The sequence below is a fragment of the Rhinolophus sinicus genome, chromosome 18 (genome assembly GCF_057876585.1).
Source record: "Rhinolophus sinicus isolate RSI-liver-muscle chromosome 18, RSI-T2T, whole genome shotgun sequence".
NCBI classification, from domain to species: domain Eukaryota; kingdom Metazoa; phylum Chordata; class Mammalia; order Chiroptera; family Rhinolophidae; genus Rhinolophus; species Rhinolophus sinicus.
Window position 1 is genome coordinate 98020343 of NC_142518.1, and position 18874 is coordinate 98039216.

General features: G+C 40.4%; 1 protein-coding gene across 7 annotated transcripts in view; it reads right to left on the reverse strand.

Moving 5' to 3' along the window:
- ARHGEF6 (Rac/Cdc42 guanine nucleotide exchange factor 6) overlaps positions 1-18874 on the reverse strand; it is a 126671-nt gene that overhangs the window by 77804 nt on the left and 29993 nt on the right. For all 7 annotated transcript variants that reach the window (XM_019714692.3, XM_019714691.3, XM_019714693.3 and 4 more), the window contains 3 exons: positions 16243-16327; positions 13967-14091; positions 12565-12766 (listed from right to left, as the gene is read on the reverse strand). In XM_019714692.3, the coding sequence (XP_019570251.2) occupies positions 12565-12766; positions 13967-14091; positions 16243-16327 (412 nt within the window). The remainder of the gene's footprint in view (positions 1-12564; positions 12767-13966; positions 14092-16242; positions 16328-18874) is intronic.

Below are 18874 nucleotides of genomic sequence, written 5' to 3' on the forward strand. Positions count from 1 at the left end.
CAATTGTTAGTAAAATTACATAGATTTCAGGTGTACAATTCTGTATTACATCATCTATAAATCCCATTGTGTGTTCATCACCCAGAGTCAGTTCTCCTTCCATCACCATATATTTGATCTCCCTTACCCTCATCTCCCACCCCCCACCCCCCACCCCCCTTACCCTCTGTTCCGTGTACACTAGAAAAGAATGTATAGTCTGATGTTTTAGGATGAAGTGCTCTATAAATGTCAATTATGTCCATTTCATCTAATGTGTCATTTAGGGCTACTATTTCGTTATTTATTTTCTGTTTGGATGATCTATCCATAGCTGTTAATGATGTATTTAAGTCCCCTAGTATAATTGTGTTTTGGTCAATTTCTCCCTTTAGTTCTGTTAGTAGTTGCTTGGTGTATTTCGGTGCTCCCTGATTAGGGGCATAAATATTGATGACTGTTATGTCTTCTTGTTGTACAGTCCCCTTCACCATTATGAAATGTCCATCTTTGTCTCTTGTTATCTTTTTCACCTTGAAGTCTGTTTCATCTGATATCATTATGGCTACACCTGATTTTCTCTGGGTACCATTTGCTTGGAGTGTCAATTTCCACCCTTTTACTTTGAGTCTATGCTTGTCCTTGTAACTGAGATGTGTCTCTTGGAGACAGCATATGGTTGGGTTTAGTTTTTTGATCCAATCTGCTACTCTGTGCCTTTTTATTGGTGAGTTCAGTCCATTTACATTTAGGGTGATTATTGATATGTGAGGATTTCCTGTCATTCTATCTTTAGTTTTCTGGTAAGGCTGTGTCTCCATTGTTTCTTTGCCTTTTTGTTGTTGTCTATTATTTCTGTGTGGTGGTATTCTATGATGTTTCCCTCTGTTTCTTCTTTTATTTCAGTATATATTTCAGTTCTGGATTTTTTTTAGTGGTTACCCTTAAGTTTATGTAAAAGAAAGTTTGATATTTAGAGTATTCCATTTTCTTCAGCATGCTTACTTTCTCCATTCCCATATTCCAGTTCAGGCCTTTACTCTCCCCCTTTTTGAGTTTTGGTTGCCACAAATTGTCCCTGTTGATGGTGGTCGAATAGCCTCCTTTAGTATTTCTTGTAGTGCAGGCCATGTATTAGAAAATTCCCTCAGCTTCTGTATGTCTGGAAAGGTCTTTATTCCTCCTTCATATTTAAAGTATATCTTTGCTGGATATATTATTCTTGGCTCACGATTTCTCTCTTTCAATAGTTTGAATATTTGGTTCCACTCCCTCCTGGCTTTTAGAGTTTCTGCTGAAAAATCTGATGATAATCTAATGGGCTTTCCTTTGTAAGTTACCGTCTTCATTTCCCTGGCTGCCTTGAGGATTCTTTCTTTGTCATTGATTTTAGACAGCTTCAATACAATGTGCCTTGGAGAATGCCTGTTGGGATTGAGGTAACTAGATGTTCTATTTGCTTCTTGGATTTGAGGGTCCAGTTCTGTCCACAAATTTGGGAAGTTCTCATCGACAATTTGTTTGAATATATTCTCTGTTCCCTTCTCTCTTTCTTCTCCTTCTGGTATGCCCATTATTCTTATATTGCTCTTTCTGATGGAGTCAGAAAGTTCTTGTAGAGTTCTTTCATTTCTTTTAAGTCTCAAGTCTCTTTCTTCTTCTATCTGTGTCATTTCCAGGTTTCTATCTTCGATGTCACTGATTCTTTCCTCCATCTGGTCAACTCTACTACCTAAGCTGGTTATTTCATTCTTAATTTCTTCTATTGAGTTCTTAATTTCCAGAAATTCTCTTTGGTTCTTTTTCAAAATTTCAATCTCTTTTGTAAAATGCTCATGCTGTTCTTTGATTGAGTTTCTGAGTTCATTTAACTGCCTATCTGTGTTTTCTTGTATCTCGTTGAGTTTTTTCAGAACTGCAATCTTGAATTCTCTGTCACTTAAGTCAGATATTTCTGTATCTTTAAGTGCCTTCTCTGGAGATTTTTCACTTTCTTTCTGAGCTATCTTGTTGCCTTGGTTATTCATGGCGATTACTGGTTTACTATTTCTCTTCCTAGACATCTACAGGAGTGACTTCTGCAACAGGTTGATAGGAAGAGGTCTTTCTTTTGTTTTCCAGTACTTGTTGGTAGAATGTCTTATTATTTCTCCAACTGCAATTTATTTTTCTTCTCCCACACGGTAGTGCTGTTTTCTCTGCACTATTCCTGCTTCTCACACAATGGGGGGATTCCCTGGGAGACGGGCTTCTCCTCTGTTAATAGTTCGTCTAGGTCACAGGGCGCAGTGTCCCGGTGGGTATGTGGAGAGCTTTTGATGTTCCAAAGCTCTTCCAGCTCCTGATTCAGAGCCCATATGTTTCAGCAGTTCTGTTTACTCCTGCAGGGATCCGCCCAGATAGGTGGGGTCAGGGGCGGGGTAAGTTGTGAGAGATGGCCCAGAGCAATGGCGGCCACCACCACCACAGCCGGTCCTGCTTCCACGGCTCCCTCCCCTTTGCCGGAACTAGTTGGGCTGTGAATTTGTGTCTGCGGCCCACAGTTCTCAAAAGAGCAAATTTTCTGTTGTTTTGATCTGACACTGCTACTGTTCCGCTTCTAGCACCGGGCAGGTGGGGGCGGGGCGAGCTCTGGGAGGGGAGGGAGGGAGGGGGCAGCTAGTCTCAGTGCCTTAGGCTCCGCTCTCTGCTCGGCAGTGAGGGCTTAAACCACCGTTTTCAGCCTTTTTCCCTCGGTCTTTTCTCCGAGGTCTCTGCCGTGAGCGTTGGGTTCAGCCGTGTTATATGCTGTCCCCTCAGCCCTGTGGGCCACAAGCAGAGCCCTAGCAGTCCGAGTTCTTCCCTCTCCCACAGCTGCGGTAGTTCCGGGAAGCAGCGAGCTCGGCGCACTGAGCTAGGTCTGCGTCCTGCGCCCGCGCGTCTCCGTCTCCGCGCACTTCTCCCTTTCCTCCTCCCTCCACTCGCGCGAATCTCCCACCTGTAGGTGATTTTAGTCGGTAGTGGGCCTCTTTGTCTTGCCTGTCTGCTGTGCAGGGAGTCCTTTGTGGAGTTTTTGTTGTTCGATTCTTTGTAAATTCCAGGGGAGCTTTACAGAGGCTCACCTCACGCCGCCATTTTTCCGGAAGACCAATTATTACAACATTCTTTCATGAATAATTTCCCATTTACCCTTGATTGCTAATTATTATTATATTGAAAATATCCTGGGGGCTGGCCCGGTGGTTCAGGTGGTTGGAGCTCCATGCTCCTAATGCCAAAAGCTGCCCGTTCGACTCCCACATCTGCTGGTGCCAGATGGCTCACTTGGTTGGAGCGCAGGCTCTCAACCACAAGGTTGCCAGTTCAATTCCTCGAGTCCCGCAAGGGATGGTGGGCTGTGCCCCCTGCAACTAACAACGGCAACTGGACCTGGAGCTGAGCTGCGCCTTCCACAACTAAGATTGAAAGGACACAATTTGACTTGGAAAAAAGTCCTGGAAGTACACACTGTTCCCCAATAAAGTCCTGTTCCTCTCCCCCCAAAAAAAGCATCTTTCCACAGATGGGGCCAGCAGCAATGTGGCTAGCCCCCCCCCCCAAAAAAAATCCCTGACATTTATTTGGCACCTAATAGCTTTTAAGACATTTTATTTGACCTTCACAACAACCCCGTCATTCAGAAATGCTCTCATTTTGCAGAGGAGGTTACTAAGGTTCACAAAGGTGATGTCAGCTGCCTAATGGCATGAATCTGGGAAATGGCAGAGCCAAGACTGAAGCTCAGGTATGCCTTGACAAGGGCTTGTGCTTCTAACCAATATGACGTCCAGAGATAAAGCTACCAAAAGTGTCAGTTGATGGCATGGGTAGTGGTTCCTACTGGTGTTCAAAGGGACCATCAGTTTGACCTGGGATGGTAAGAGAAGACCTTGCTGGACAGGGGGTACATGATCAGGCGCTAGAGGGTAGCTAGGACTCTAACAGACAGAGAAGACAGTAGAGTTTTCTAGTCATGGAAGATTCCAGAAGCACAGCTATAGAAATGGCAATGCTCAAGGCAGGACTGGGTCTGTGATGGTGAGTTGTCTAGCTGTGCCAAGCTGGGCATAGTGGAAACAAAGTAAAGGCAGCAATAAGGGCCAATTCTGTCACTTCCCAGTGTTGACAAGTGATGTATGGACAGTTTGCGGAGGCTTTATGATATTTCAAGACCTGCCTGGATTCACCTGGTGGCTTCACAAGGCTGAACTGAGTGACCTTGAGCAATGTAGTACCACCTAGCCTATTACTTATGATTGTAAGTGGCAGAGCCAGGACTTGAACCCAAGTATTATATTGCCAAGTCTGATGTTCTTTCCAGTATACCACACTCTTAGACATATTCAAAATTGACCATTGCCTAATTCCTTTAGTTTTTTTATTAGGCAAGTTTTCTACAATGTAGCTATAATGGTTCTACTTAGAACTCAGTTGTTTTGTGGAATTATGATGTAAACCACTCTTGATAAACATAAAAGTTTCTAGAGATACCAGCAAGATGTGGTTACCTTTCTAAAGCAAGGCCAAAAGAAAGGGTAAACAGTAATGGAGAGCCTGCCAAGACATGGAAGAGGAAAGGAAAGGCCATAAGAATAGGTCATTGTAAATGAAACAAAATGTTAACTATGTAAAGTAGAAGTGAGAAATATGAATTAAAAAGAAAGAAGTGGCTGCCTTGAAATTTACTGGATACTTGAACGTGATGCAGAAAGAGCTGGTGCTTTGAGAAGACTGATGAAATTGTCAAACCTTTAGCAAGACTGACAGGGAAAAAAGTGACAAGATACAAATCACCAATATCAGGAGTGAAACGGGATATCACTACAGACCCTGGAGATTACAAAAAAATAATAAGAGAATACTATAAAGAACTCTACACACATAAATTTTATAATTAGATGTGAAATGAACCAATTCCTCAGAAAATAAATACTACCACAACTCAGCTAATAGGAAATAGACCATTTGCATAGTCTATTATAACTATTAAGGAAATTGAATTTATAAATTTAAAACTCTGGAAAAATAAATTTCCACATCCATATGGTTTCACTAGAGAATTTTATCAAAATGTTTAAGGGAGAAGCAATATTAATTCATTTTTATTAGTTTCAGGTGTACAAAACAATGTAATAGTTAGACATTTACACCACTCACAAAGTGATAACTCCCTTCCCCCAGCAATACCAATGCTTCACAATCTCTTGTAGAAAATCATAGAGAAGGGACCACTTTCCAACTTATTTTATAAAGTCACTCTTATATGGACACCAAAACCAAAGATAGCACAAAAAAAGAAAATTGCAGACCAGTATCCTTCATGAATGTAGATGCAAAAAAACCTTAACAAAGTGTTACCAAATAGAATTCAGTGATATTTCAAAAGAATTGTATACCTGGAATTCATCCCAGGGATGAAAGGTTGGTTAAATATTAAAAAATCAATCAATGTAACCCATAATAAGAGTCTAAACAGAAAAATCACATGGTGATATCAATTGATGCAGAAAAGGTACTTGGCAAAACTGAACACCTATTCAAGAAAAAAAAACTTCCAGAAAAAAAATAGGAATAAAGAGGAACTTCTTCAACTCAATAAAGAGCATCTATGAAAACCTACAGCTAGCATCTTACATAATGGTAAGAGACCAAATGCTGAACGCTTTGCCTTGAGATCAGGAACAAGGCAAGGAAATCTGCTCTCACCACTCTTTCTTTCTTTCTTTTCAATTGCAGTTGTAAATACAATATTATATTAGTTTCAGGTGTACAATATAGTGATTAGAAATTTATATCACTTACAAAGTGGTCATCCCATAAGTCTAGTACCCATCTGACCGCTCTTATTCAGCATAGTGCTGGAAGTTCTGGCTTTCCCTACAGGCCTGGTATAGGATGGGTGATCAAAACACAAAGAGTAGAAGGGAGACAGATTTGGAAGGACAAACTTGGAAAAATCTAAAAAAGCAGCCTTTGGAAATGATTGGCCCCATGAAAAAATTCAAAGGGTGGCTATATAAACTGAAAAACACCAGCACTGTGCCTCAGTGACAGTTTGTTACCTCTGGTTCCTCTTTGCCCCCACTCCCATCCCTCCCACTGCTTACTCCTGCCATGTGCAGTTCTCTCTGAAACCCACACTCAGCGACATGGAGAGAAGGAATAAAGATGTAGAGGTTCAAAGGAGACAAATTCAGTTTCTAGGGATTGTTCAAAGTGACCTAATGGGAACTGACATCAAAATATAAACCTTTTAGGTGGTGTTTCTAAGGCAATGAAAAGATTGGTCAATTCAATTCAATCTCTGAAAAAACATAAGTCAATGTAGTGTAGAATTCAAATGGGTTATTTGGTATAATATAACCCAAACAATAAGTTTAACACAGATATAGCCATAAGAAACTCTTTGAATCCTAATATAAAGATAATTTTTCAATTAACTTTTGATTTTTTCCCTCCCCTTGCTGATGTACAAATTCCTATTGCCTGTTGGCAGTGATAGGACAAAAAGAAATCTGGTGACAACTAGTTTCTCAGGATATGAAACATCTATGTGATATATTCAAGGGATTAAAACAGGAAGTCTAAATATAAAGCTTAATCCTAGTTTTTTGTATAATCGGTAGGAAGAGTCATTTCTTAATCTCCCTTAATATAAACTTAATTAGCCATCGATCTAATCTCTTCATATGATATCTATATTTACCTGCTAATAAGAAGTTTTAGAAGAATTTAATGACCCTCCTTAACTGAAGCAGTTGCACAAAGCTGAATTTGCTTAAAATATCTTCTCCGATCACACTTGCCTCAATATTTTCTTGGCATGGAAATTTTGCCAGGAAAGTTTTAATGCAAGGTCCCGATAAAACCCTTAGCTTTTCTCAGTAACAAAGACAAAACATTTTAAAAAGAGATGTAATTTACTATGTTATTGATGTATTGGTAGAAATTATTTTGATGTACAAATAACATGTTAATTTACATGCTACCACTGATGTTTAAGAAAAGGACTGAAAATTGTATAAATGGCTAATTTCCTATAAATAATGTATGTGACTCAAATGAAATAAAGGAGCAAAGGCCCTTAATATATCTTCTGTGGCTTTTATAAGGACTAAGTTATTCATACATGTATTTTTTATGAAGTAAGATATTTGATGAAAACATTTGTGTTCAAAATAGAGTTTATTTTTCTCATGTAACAACAAATCAAAAGGTAGGCAAGCAGGACTGGTAACAATGGCTTCATAACGTCACCATTGTCTAACTTCCACCATCCTTGGTGAGAGGCTTTTATTATCATGGTCACAAAAAACTATTCTATCTTCATCCTAAAACTCACGTTGAAAGGAGATTGTGTGTGTGTGTGTGTGTGTGTGTGTGTGTGTGTGTGTGTGTGTGTTAAATATTCTATTTCTTAACTCTCTACAGTATTAGATTGGTGGTCCTATAAGTCCTCTGACATCATCCTCCTCCTGAAGAGAGGAAAGAAGCTGTCCCCAGGGCTTCAGCCATAATTATCTCTAAACAAAAGCTACAGTGGGTTCTAAAACTTAAAATGCCACTCCCCAAGAGCAAATTTACCAGGCACAAAGTGCTCTTCATCGGCTGCAGGGGAGAAAACTATGCACACCACTCCTATGGCACAGCAGTCTGCAGGGAGAAGGTTGTAACCAGATTTACTAACGATTCTAGTGATCTCAGTGTTACACGTTTGACCTAATAGTAAGCAGACAGAGATCACTGAAGTTCCTCAGTTCCATGTCTGATTCAGATTCATAAATGACCCAAGAGGTTGTATGGCAGTGGGGTTTAAAACTCTAAATTGAAGGTTTTGTTTCAATGAGATGTGCATTTAATCTATGAATCATTTTTTTAAACTCCTTACAGACAAATCTTCTTTCCTAAGCTTTACATCAATATGAACTTCATGAAAAGCAATAAAAATTGATAGGTGTTTGTTTTCTAGACCAAAACAGCACAGCATTGAATTTAAAATGTCCCTCAGCAGAATCCTAGATAGGTTTTGACCTACTCACTGTTTTGCGGAAGCAGCAGGAATTGAGATGGGAAAGAATTCAAGTCAACAAAGACTTAACACCTATTTTTCCAATGAGACATTTTCATTATATCAAGCTAATATCTCCCACTGTCCCCTAAGCTCACTCTGCTCAATCCTACTGCAGATCCTTTGTGGTTTTTGTACTCCTCGAGCAATCACTGACTTAGATTTCTCCCCACCCCTCTCTTCTGGGCCTACCCACAGCCTACATATCTCTGAGGGTTCAGCTCAATCCCAACCTCCTCCATGAAACCTACCCCAACCTCTCCAGCCACAGTGCACTGTGTACACTGATGATCTGCTACATATTTTACACTTTATCATCTACCAGTTTACACTGTCAACTGGTTTCATCTCCAGCTCTTCTCTCTCCCGTGTTCTAAATCCATAGCGCCAATTACCTTTTGAAAACCTTCAGAACTATAACTGGCTGGCACCTCCACTCAACATGTGCAAAACAACAACTCATCGTCTTCAGTGCCAATCACCCAACGCGCGCACGCGCGCACACACACACACACACACACACACACACACACTCCTCCTACTCCTATCTTCCCTATCTTCTCTATTAATGGAGGTCAGCATGTATCAAACATTTCCAATGTCTAAAGAACCATTAGGCACTATGGGGACAGAAAGGTATACAAAGAGGAATGAGTCCCCCTTGACTTCCCTGTCACGATGAGTTAGTCACCTCTCTTCCGTTCACCACTCTCCAAACTACCCTTTATTTAGCTCTATCACTAAACTTATCATACTGCATTCTGATCATAGCGCTCCCTCATTAGATTATGAACACCATGAAGGCAAGAGTCACGTCTTAGGTGTCTCTGCCTCACCAGAGCTCAGGACAAAGACTGAAATCTTAGCCATGGTGAATAAATTTTTGCCGGCTGGCTAGGTGGATGACACTGCATGTCTCTAAGGAGATCACCATCAAGCTGGATCCCTAGACTTGCAGTAATCCTTACCTCTTCCCTTTTCCTCATAACTAATTATCAGCCGGTTTTCTTGATTCTACTTTAACAGTATCTACTCCATCCATCCACTTTCTCTTCCTCCCCACTCTCACAAAAGTAGCCCACACCACTATCTGGATTGCCTGGATTTCAGCAGTCATCTCTGCCGGTTTCCCCACATCCTCATTGGTTATCCCCACCACTTCCCTGCAAACCATTCCTCACACTACCACTAGAAAGATCTTTCTGAACTACATTGCTATCCCCTGCATTGACACCTCTCTTAATGTAGCTCCTGCTCAAGGCCCCACTCCTCTTCACTCACCTTACGCTCAACCCAAATCATCCTACCACTTGCTCCATGCTTTAATGTACTAACTCTCTCTAACCTTCTTCTACAAGTCAGAAGCTTCTTTCCATTCTTCAAGACCCAATTCAAGTGCTTCCCCCACTTAGGTTATTGTTAATTGAATTGTTTCCTTACTGCTCCAGCAGCATCTTATTTAGACTTAGAGTTTTGTCCATGTTACTTATTCTGTCCTATCCTGTTATATTTGATTGTGTACCCACCTGTCTTGACTCCTAGATCGTCAGGTCCTTGGAGGCAGAGTCCATGAGAACAGATTATTATAACCTCCCCCACCCAGTACCTAGGAATGCTCAGTGAACAAAAGCTGAGCAAAATTTAATGACCTGCCCCACAACACTCATTCATTTTACAAATATTTACTAAGCATAAATGACACAGAAAAATATCTCTGCTCTCATAGCACTTACATTCTAATAGTAAGATACATACAGTAAATGAAATAAATAAGTAAATGTATATTACGTTAGATGGAGAGAAATGGTAAACAAAAAAAATAAAGCAGGGAAGGATGACAGGGACAATGGGGATAGGGTTCGATTTTCTCCCAGGTGACCAAGGAAGGCCCTACTGTGAAGCTAACAAGTAAGCAAAGACCTGAAAGAGGTGAGGGAATCAGCCACGCTCATATCTGTGGAGAGTGCGCCAGGCGGAAGGACAGAGAGTAAAGAAGGTGCCTGTCTGGCCCAGGCAACAAGGAGGCCAGTGGGGCTAAAGTGGAATGAGTGAGGGAGAGAGAGGGCAGAGAGGAGGTCAGAGGGGTTTGGGAGGTCAAATCCTGGAGATCCCTGTAGACTATTGGGATGACCTTGGTTTAACTCTTTTTCAGATGGGGAACCATTACCCAAGTTCGATTTTGAAAAAATCACTCTAGTTACTGAGTTTTAATTAGATTATAAGAGTGACAAGGACAGGAACAGAGATACCAGTTAGAAAGCCACTGAAATAAGCTAGGTGAGATATGTTGTTCCACATACTCCTAGTCCCAGGCCTTCTCTGACTAGCAGGCTTCCTGGCCCCAGCTGTTCGGACCTATCCTTAACAGCTGGGTAAAATGTTTCCAGGGGTTACCTAGATGTTCAAATCAGAACCAGAGCTTACATGTGAGTCCTTTACTGAGTTCTAAATCAAAGAGTGTATTGGACAAAATTGAAGGGAAAGGTCCAAAAATCAGGACAAATAGCTTGGTTATTTGAAAATCTTCAGATAACTCCCCAAGAAATGGGCAGTCCACAAGGGAGTGTCCAGACTGTGCTACAAGGCATCTCAGTGAAGGACATTACAATGAGGGCGTGCTGTCTGTCCACTTCCTATGTCCCAAAGCAAGGCAGCAAGTGCTGTGCCTTATAGTTTTGCAGATGAAGACACTGAATAAGAGAACAAAATTAGAGTGAATCTGGAAAGTTATTTAGAGATCTTAACAACCAGATTATACCAATTGAAAGATGTAACAAGGGGTACAAACTGGCTGTGAACATAATCAAAACCAAGGAAATTCCAGGCAAGACCTGAAAATACTTCAAGGCTCAACAGAAATATCTTAATTCTCAATAATAAAAAAAATGCTAAGATAGATAGATGATAGATAGATAGATAGATAGATAGATAGATAGATAGATAGACAGATAATTATTCCATTAAAAAAGATTGCCCCCTGCCTTAACCCAACAGTGCAGAAAAGTGTACAAAGTAAAATTTGTCCTAAAAGCTTTAGGGAAAAGCTCATAACAATGGTTATCTGGGGGAAAGGGCCAAGGAAAGGAATTTTCATTCTCTACATGTATTTCTGTAATGTTTTTATTTATTTACAGTGAGCCTATAATATTATTAATTAATAGTATTATTTTGAGGCATTAAAAAAGCAATAAAGGGCCGGCCCGGTGGCTCAGGCGGTTAGAGCTCCATGCTCCTAACTCCGAAGGCTGCCGGTTCGATTCCCACATGGGCCAGTGGGCTCTCAACCACAAGGTTGCCAGTTCAATTCCTCGAGTCCCGCAAGGGATGGTGGGCTCTGCCCCCTGCAACTAAGATTGAACACGGCACCTTGAGCTGAGCTGCCGCCCCGATGGCTCAGTTGTTGGTTGGAGCGCGGGCTCTGAACCACAAGGTTGCCAGCTCAATTCCTCGACTCCTGCAAGGGATGGTGGGCAGCGTCCCCTGCAACTAAAATTGAACACGGCACCTTGAGCTGAGCTGCCGCTGAGCTCCCGGATGGCTCAGTTGGTTGGAGCGCGTCCTCTCAACCACAAGGTTGCCGGTTAGACTCCCGCAAGGGATGGTGGGCTGTGCCCCCTGCAACTAGAAACGGCAACTGAACCTGGAGCTGAGCTACGCCCTCCACAACTAAGACTGAAAGAACAACTTGAAGCTGAACAGAACCCTCCAAAACTAAGATTGAAAGGACAACAACTTGACATGGAGAAAAGTCCTGGAAGTGCACACTGTTCCCCAATAAAGTCCTGTTCCCCTTCCTCAATACAATCTTTAAAAAAAAAGCAATAAAGACATCTATAAAAGAAAAAAATGCACTGAGAAGCTAATCACTCAAAGGAACCCATGGGTAAATATTTTTGAAAAGTGAGGAGATATAATGAATACCTGAATACTATATCGGTATCATGACATTTTTGTATAACAGGTTTTTTTCCAGGAATATAGGTAGAGTCTACTTTCCTAAATAATAAAAAGCAAGTAAGTTACCTAAGCAAGGTCTCAAAAGACTACTAAAGAGCAATAAGATTTCACTCATATCTCTGAGGCATTTAGACTTAGGTCTGCTTCAAGAGCTGAGGGCTAAAAAAAGGAAGTTAGCACATGGCCCCTCTTATTATTGTATTCTGCCATGGTGATTCTTAGAGTAGCAGGAAGGACTATGTACTATGTTACATGGGCTAGAATTAGTAGACAGAAGGGGACATAGTTAAGGTGGAACAGTTGTCTGAGCTTTGAATTCTTTTGCTTTTTTAGTTTTTTGCTGCCTTGATGTAATCTAAATACAACTTCATTTCAAAATATCTAATCACAGATTTTCCCCAGTTCTGTTTTAGTCTATTTTGGACACACACATACAAGTACAAACAGTTTCAGCTAACCAATTAAAACTACAAGATTTCCTGTAAGAATATCAAGAAAGTACAAGAGTCACATTCAAAAAGACTTTTAAAAGATTGACTTACCACTGGATTTAATTTCTCGGACATAATTACTAGGGAACCAGCCTGTTCTCCCATTTAATGTGCCTTCCCACCAGCCTCCTTCTTCAACTCTAGTGACATAAATGATGTCCCCTTTACAGACTGACAGTTCATCTTCATTAGTCTGCTTAAAGTTGAATCTTGCCTTTACTATCAACTGGTGACTTCCATTTTCCGTCATCTCCTAGAAAAATAAAAGCCACACCAAATTAAGCACTCATCTAAATGAGGCAGGGGCAGACATTATATGAATGTAGGCAAATAAAGTGGGGTGACCAAGGATAAAACCCCAGGTCCATCTCAGTCTTGAATTTTTAACTTAGGAGTAGTCCTAACATGGATAGGCCTCAAGGGGGATTAAGAAACTCCTTGAAACTATATGCAAACTTTTCCATTTGTGAGAATGTGTATTTTGAAGTGGGTCATGGTTTTCATTTCCCTCTCTCCCTACCAATTATCTAAAGACACTTATTTAAATGATCCAGGAAACAAAGTAGAGTGATAAACTATTCCATCCTGCCTCTATCCAACACAGACATATCTTATGTAATTATACGACCAAAATTAGGTACTAACCTACTCTCATAAAATCTGCCTCCCACAACACAATTACTAAGAATATCTTAAATCGGCTAAGACTTAGTCATATGAAAAGATCAAATACCCCATAGTTACTTAAGTCAGGAGTTCTTCACCTGTCACAGGCCCCTTTGAGAAGCTGATGAGCAAAATTGAACTTTACCCAAAACACATACCCTAAGTTCATACACAGGAGAGTTTGCACACAATTTGAGAGGGCCCAAAGAATGTGAAACCATAGTGTTCATCACCTTCTCAAAGGGAACTGTGATCTCAAAATGTTAAGTGCTTTGGAAGTAATAACTCATGATAGCTTAAAGCAAGTGGGTGGCTTTTCACAAGGAATACTGTCTCAAAAGAGCAGAAGATGGGGTATCTCCGCCTAAACAAAAGTTCCCGTTAAGACCAAATGCAAAGACAACAGGGCTATGCCAGTATAGGAGTTCATCATAGGCCCAATTATAATATAAAGAGAAAAACAAAATGACAGTACCCATGATGATAATAAACCGAGAGATAGAGGAAATCACAGCAAACTGCCATCAGGAAGTAGTCATAATGACATATTTGCATAGCATTCTCCAAAGTCTCAACCCCAGTTATCTGACTCTGTGCCTCACACGCCTTTGATTTGTTCAGAGGCATTTGGGCCACCCTGAATTGGTGTTAGGTTTAAAAGTAGTTTTATGGAGAGATGCCCCAAACAAACAGGATGGTTATCTTACCACACATGGAGATGCAACCGGGGTCTCGATCTAATTTCACAGATTTAAAACAGGCAGGGGAAATTGGGGACTATACTTACCACTGCCTTTGACTGCCTGTGCAGCCCTGGAGCTGTGCTAGAAACTGCTCCCTGTGGGTTTGTCTGAGAACTATTAGCAGCACTAAGAGAGGAGGAACGTCCACATGGTCTTTCTGATAGCTGATCTGTGAAAAGAGGAAAAGGCACAGTAAAGGGAACCACTCATGTCAGAAAAACATCTACAACATAACATTAGCTTTCATGGGACATTTTCAAAGGCAACCTGGCCATAATTCTGTTATCATTATGAATGTGCCAAGTGTATTCTATCCCACCCCTCCCTTTTTGGTGGCCAACTTCTTTTTCTTAACCTTACTGGCCATTGCTCTCCAGTAGAATGAAAAACAGCGACAGAACCACATTTTCTCTTAACCCATTTCCCTACAAGTCTTCCCTCCTGAGCCAGTTGCAACAGTATGCCCTGTTATCCCAGGCAGAACTATATTGGGTACCAAACAGCTGTTTGTGGCTCTTATTACTTTGAAATATTTCAAATTTCTCTCTTTGTTTTTTGGCCTATAACTGAGTGGTTCTTTTTTTCCTCACATGTAACAATATGTGTGGCATATATAATGTAAAATCTCCCTTATGCCTGGTGTGCGGGGGAGAACGAGAATGAGAGAGAGAGAGAGTGTGTGTGTGTGTGTGTGTGTGTGTGTGTGTGTGTGTCTGGAAAGATGCAATCTTGACACTAGAATCATTTTTTTTAAAATCAAACTCAAGAATCTTCTCTTCCTTGAAATCATGTGAAATTCGAGTAGACCAACGCTGAGCTGGACATTTTTCAGTATGCTGAGAGTGTACTAAAGAGAGGAGCTGGCTTCTTGACAAATTCAAATGAGGGTTCTCTTCCTCTCCACTTATTTTTAAAAGATATAAACTGCAAAAGTCTAAAGCCCAAACATTCCCCAGGCGACAAGCTCAGTATCCAAGTAGTTTCCTTGATGCTGTGGGTTTTAACTTTCACCTCCTTGTATTTTATAAATATCTGTGGCGAGGGAAGAGACTGTAAAACTTGCTAGGAAAGTTTGGCAAAGGAACGTATAATTTGTATGGCATAATGTTAGAATGATACGGTCCTCCCTGCCCAGAACTGGAGAGTTGTCATGTGTGTTAAATATAGTTACTTGAATTAGCTGTACTTTCTGCTCTACGCTTTGCCATAGCTCAAAAGCATTTTTTTTTCCAAATAGCAAAAGAACAACTTCGGAGAAGTATTTTTACATTTATTGCTATTATATACAGCTCTTTTGACTAAAACTATAATTACTTGATAGCTTCCTAGATGCTCCATCCTATTTGGCACTTGATTATATTGTCTGCTCTTCTTCTCTAATTGTTTCACGTGGGTAAGTTGAGTTTCCCTAAATAGACGGTAATTTTCTCAAGGTCGGGGACCATATCTTACACTTTGTAGCCCCTGGCACTGCTAGGCACACAGTCTGCGGCAGCAAGACCCGTGTTTGGGCATAGGGCTCTGGAGTCAGTTTGAATCCCAGCTCTGCCACTTACTTTCTAGTTGGGCATGTGTGGGCCTGACTTTCTTTATCTGTAATATGGGCCTAATAATAATACCTACCCCCAGGGTTGTTTCAAAGATTGAATGAGACTACCTAAGGCTTGTAGGACAGCCTAGACCCATGGTAAGGGCTCAAAGCACTTTAATTATGGTTATAACTGCCCAGCTATAGGTAAGATACTATGTCACAGAAGGAGTGAAGTTATACTCCAAGATTATCATCATTTTCTTTGCATCTACTACGATTTATATTTAATACCTCCAATGTAGTGAGTATTAACACTTAAATAAAAGATACTCTTTTCACTCATTATGAACCGGAGTTTGCATTTCCAGTGCAAGGTTCCTTAGGGGTTCCTTTACATGGACAAAGACATACAGAAAACGACGAGAAAAATGTCTCTAGTGGGGAAAGGGAAGTAACAACCACTATAGTCTGTAAAGTTTATGAAAAAAGGAACTGATCTTTTCCTTCTTATTTTGTCTTCTTACACTCAGTTGCCTATTCAGTAGCTTTGAATGAAAGAGTTCTTAGTTCTAATGATTGTACTACAGGTATTAGAATGACATCTGTGATAGGTATGTTTAAATCCTAAACCATGAAAACTTAAAGCATTTGATATCCATTGGAGTTTATTTGTGGGGAGGGGAGAAATTTGCACCAAACAATCCTGGCCATAGTTGTCTCCTAAGGTAATTAGAAACACATGGAACCAAATATGTCACCCAGAACTCATAAATCACAAGCTCTGCTTACCTTCTGTTGCTTTGCTGACAGCTAAAAGAGTGCTCAGAACCTTGGAGAAATTGACTCCTGAATAAAGGTCATCAGGATCAAATACCTATGAAAAAGGAAATTGAAACTGTAAGACGCTGTAAGTATTCAACTCAACAAACCAAACTATCAAAAGACCACTTCCTTTAGCTCTCAGAACTAAAAAAATGTAAAAGCCAAGACCCAAACCTCTGTATACCTTTGGGAGAAATGAAAGCAGCAGCTGAGCCGCCTAATGACATGTGGCAGGCCATAAGTGAGTCAGAGCGAAGCAGTAATGGGAAATGAGAGCCAAGCTGAGAATGCAGGGCCCACTAGGAAATGCACAGTGCATACTCAGGCCCACTCTTCTGACCTGAAGATATCAATTCTCTCAGCCCAGTTACAGGAAACTCATATGCATGGGTTACAGTTAATGCCCATCACCTACAGAAGGACATAATAGTAGACAAAGAAGTAGGTGGATCCTTTTGGACACTTTCTCATCTGTACAGTTTATTCATTGTACTCAACAGGGGCACTGTGAGCTGTGCCTTTTTCTCTGCTCTTCATTCTCCCCACTGCCACCCACCGGGTCACAACGCCTGGGATCCCAACTCCACATCGCCCAGACTTTGCACCCAGGTCTGCCTTTTGCTCCCAGCCTCAGCTCCTGGTTTCTGCTGCTTGACCTTGATCCCCTCAGCTAGGCTTCTTGGATTTGAACCTCTGTCTGCCTGAGCCTATAGACTCTTCCTGGCCTTAAGTGACTTTTCCAGATACGATTTCTGGCCTTCCTGAGACCACTCAACTGTCAGCAACAAAACATTAAATAAATATAATATTTCACTTTGCCAGTCTAAACAATAAATTAAATAAATACAATATTTCACTTTGCCAGTCTTTTGATTTGCCACTGTCCCTAGTAAAGATACAATTAGTTGTTGTTTTAAATATAATTTATTAATTTTAAAACATATTCAATGTATTAAAACATATTGAGACTTCTACTCTCACATACGGGTATTTGAAGCTAGAAGTATTCTCAAGTGCAAACACACTCTACTAATCTGCCAGCCAATGATGTTGATATGTATATCTGTAGGTAACTAGATGCCCACTTTCTGCATAGAAATGAACCTGCTAAAAATATTTAATTGCAGGATGTCTGAGTTTGTGTCTTTTTCCCCAAATGCGTGATGGGAATAAAATGTACCTTTTCATGTGGGACATGATTGGGCCTAAGATTTTGAAGGATTTGTCTTCCCATTAGGTAGAGCCATTTGCTTGCTCTACTTCTAATCTGCATGATTTCTGGGAGCCACATCTAGACAAAATTTTATCTTCTTTGTGTACATATTCTTGAAGATCTAAAATCCGTCTCTGGAATGAAAATATATAGTATCCATTTTTATCAAATTGGGGGGAACATCCATACAGATAATATATGCAAATGTGAGCCTAAGGAATTCTGCCTACTCTGGAATTCAGAGTGAATTCCAGAATAGCTCTGCTATTCATTTAATCAATAAATGTTTTGTATTCAAACTTAAAACGACTAAAGTACCCAATGACATCTAAAATTGAGACACTAATATACTTTTAGTAAAGGGGTAATGCCAATATTACTAAAGAGTTAAATGACATTACAATTGAAATTGTTTCTGAATACTACAATATATGTTTCAAAGTTTTCCAGGAATAAATTGATAGGCATTCTGTTTTAGATTGCCAAAGCCTGGGTGTACAAGATCCAATAGACCCTGGTAAGAGTATCTAGTATCCCAGGGGATTCCAGACTTATTGACTCTCCCTTAAAACTGAGTAATGGGAACGTGTTAATGACATGTATGTCAACATGGTAACAAAGCAAAAAAAAATTATTTGTTTTTAGCCCCTAATTCCTAATGCGAGTGTGAATACGTGTGTGTGTGTGTGGATGCATGTGTTGGGTAAATGTGGTGGACATGGGTAGAGTCAAAAATAATAAGCAGAAGTAAATATTAGCAGAATAAGCATGAGAGCAAAAGCTGTGATAAAAAACCTCTCTCCCTTTGTTGCTCCATATCCAGATTAATTGACTGCCTATATGTAGCAACACTAGGATCATTCAGTTGTACCAGTACTTGACTGAATATGAGAACAAATAAACTGACGGAAAAATAAAATGTGTATCAACAAGAGTCATTGTGTCTGTTTGAGGGAAGTTGCCTGTACTATGCAGTTTCCTTTTTAGAAAACCCCAGTACACTGGAGTTTACCCACAGACACCATTCTTCTCACTGCAAGCCTATTCTGTAGCACGAGGAACTACACAGGAAAGCGTTGGAAGAGGCCTCTAGGGACTAGTAGAGAAGGCAACACCTCAAACTGAATGCTATTGAAAATTCCAACCCAGATCTCTCTTCCATGCACTTGAGATTGGTTCCCTACTAAAATGATTTGGAGGGAGTGCAACACTTTCAGTCATTATTAGTCTTTTACACTTTAGTGGAAATGAGGGGCATAAGACCAAGTTTAGAGATGATGATGTGGAGAAAAACTAAGGTCACTGGTGCCCAACTGGGAAAAAGCAAGGGAAAACACCACAACATGGAGAGCGGTGAAAGGAGAACAAAGAAAAGTAGATTATAAT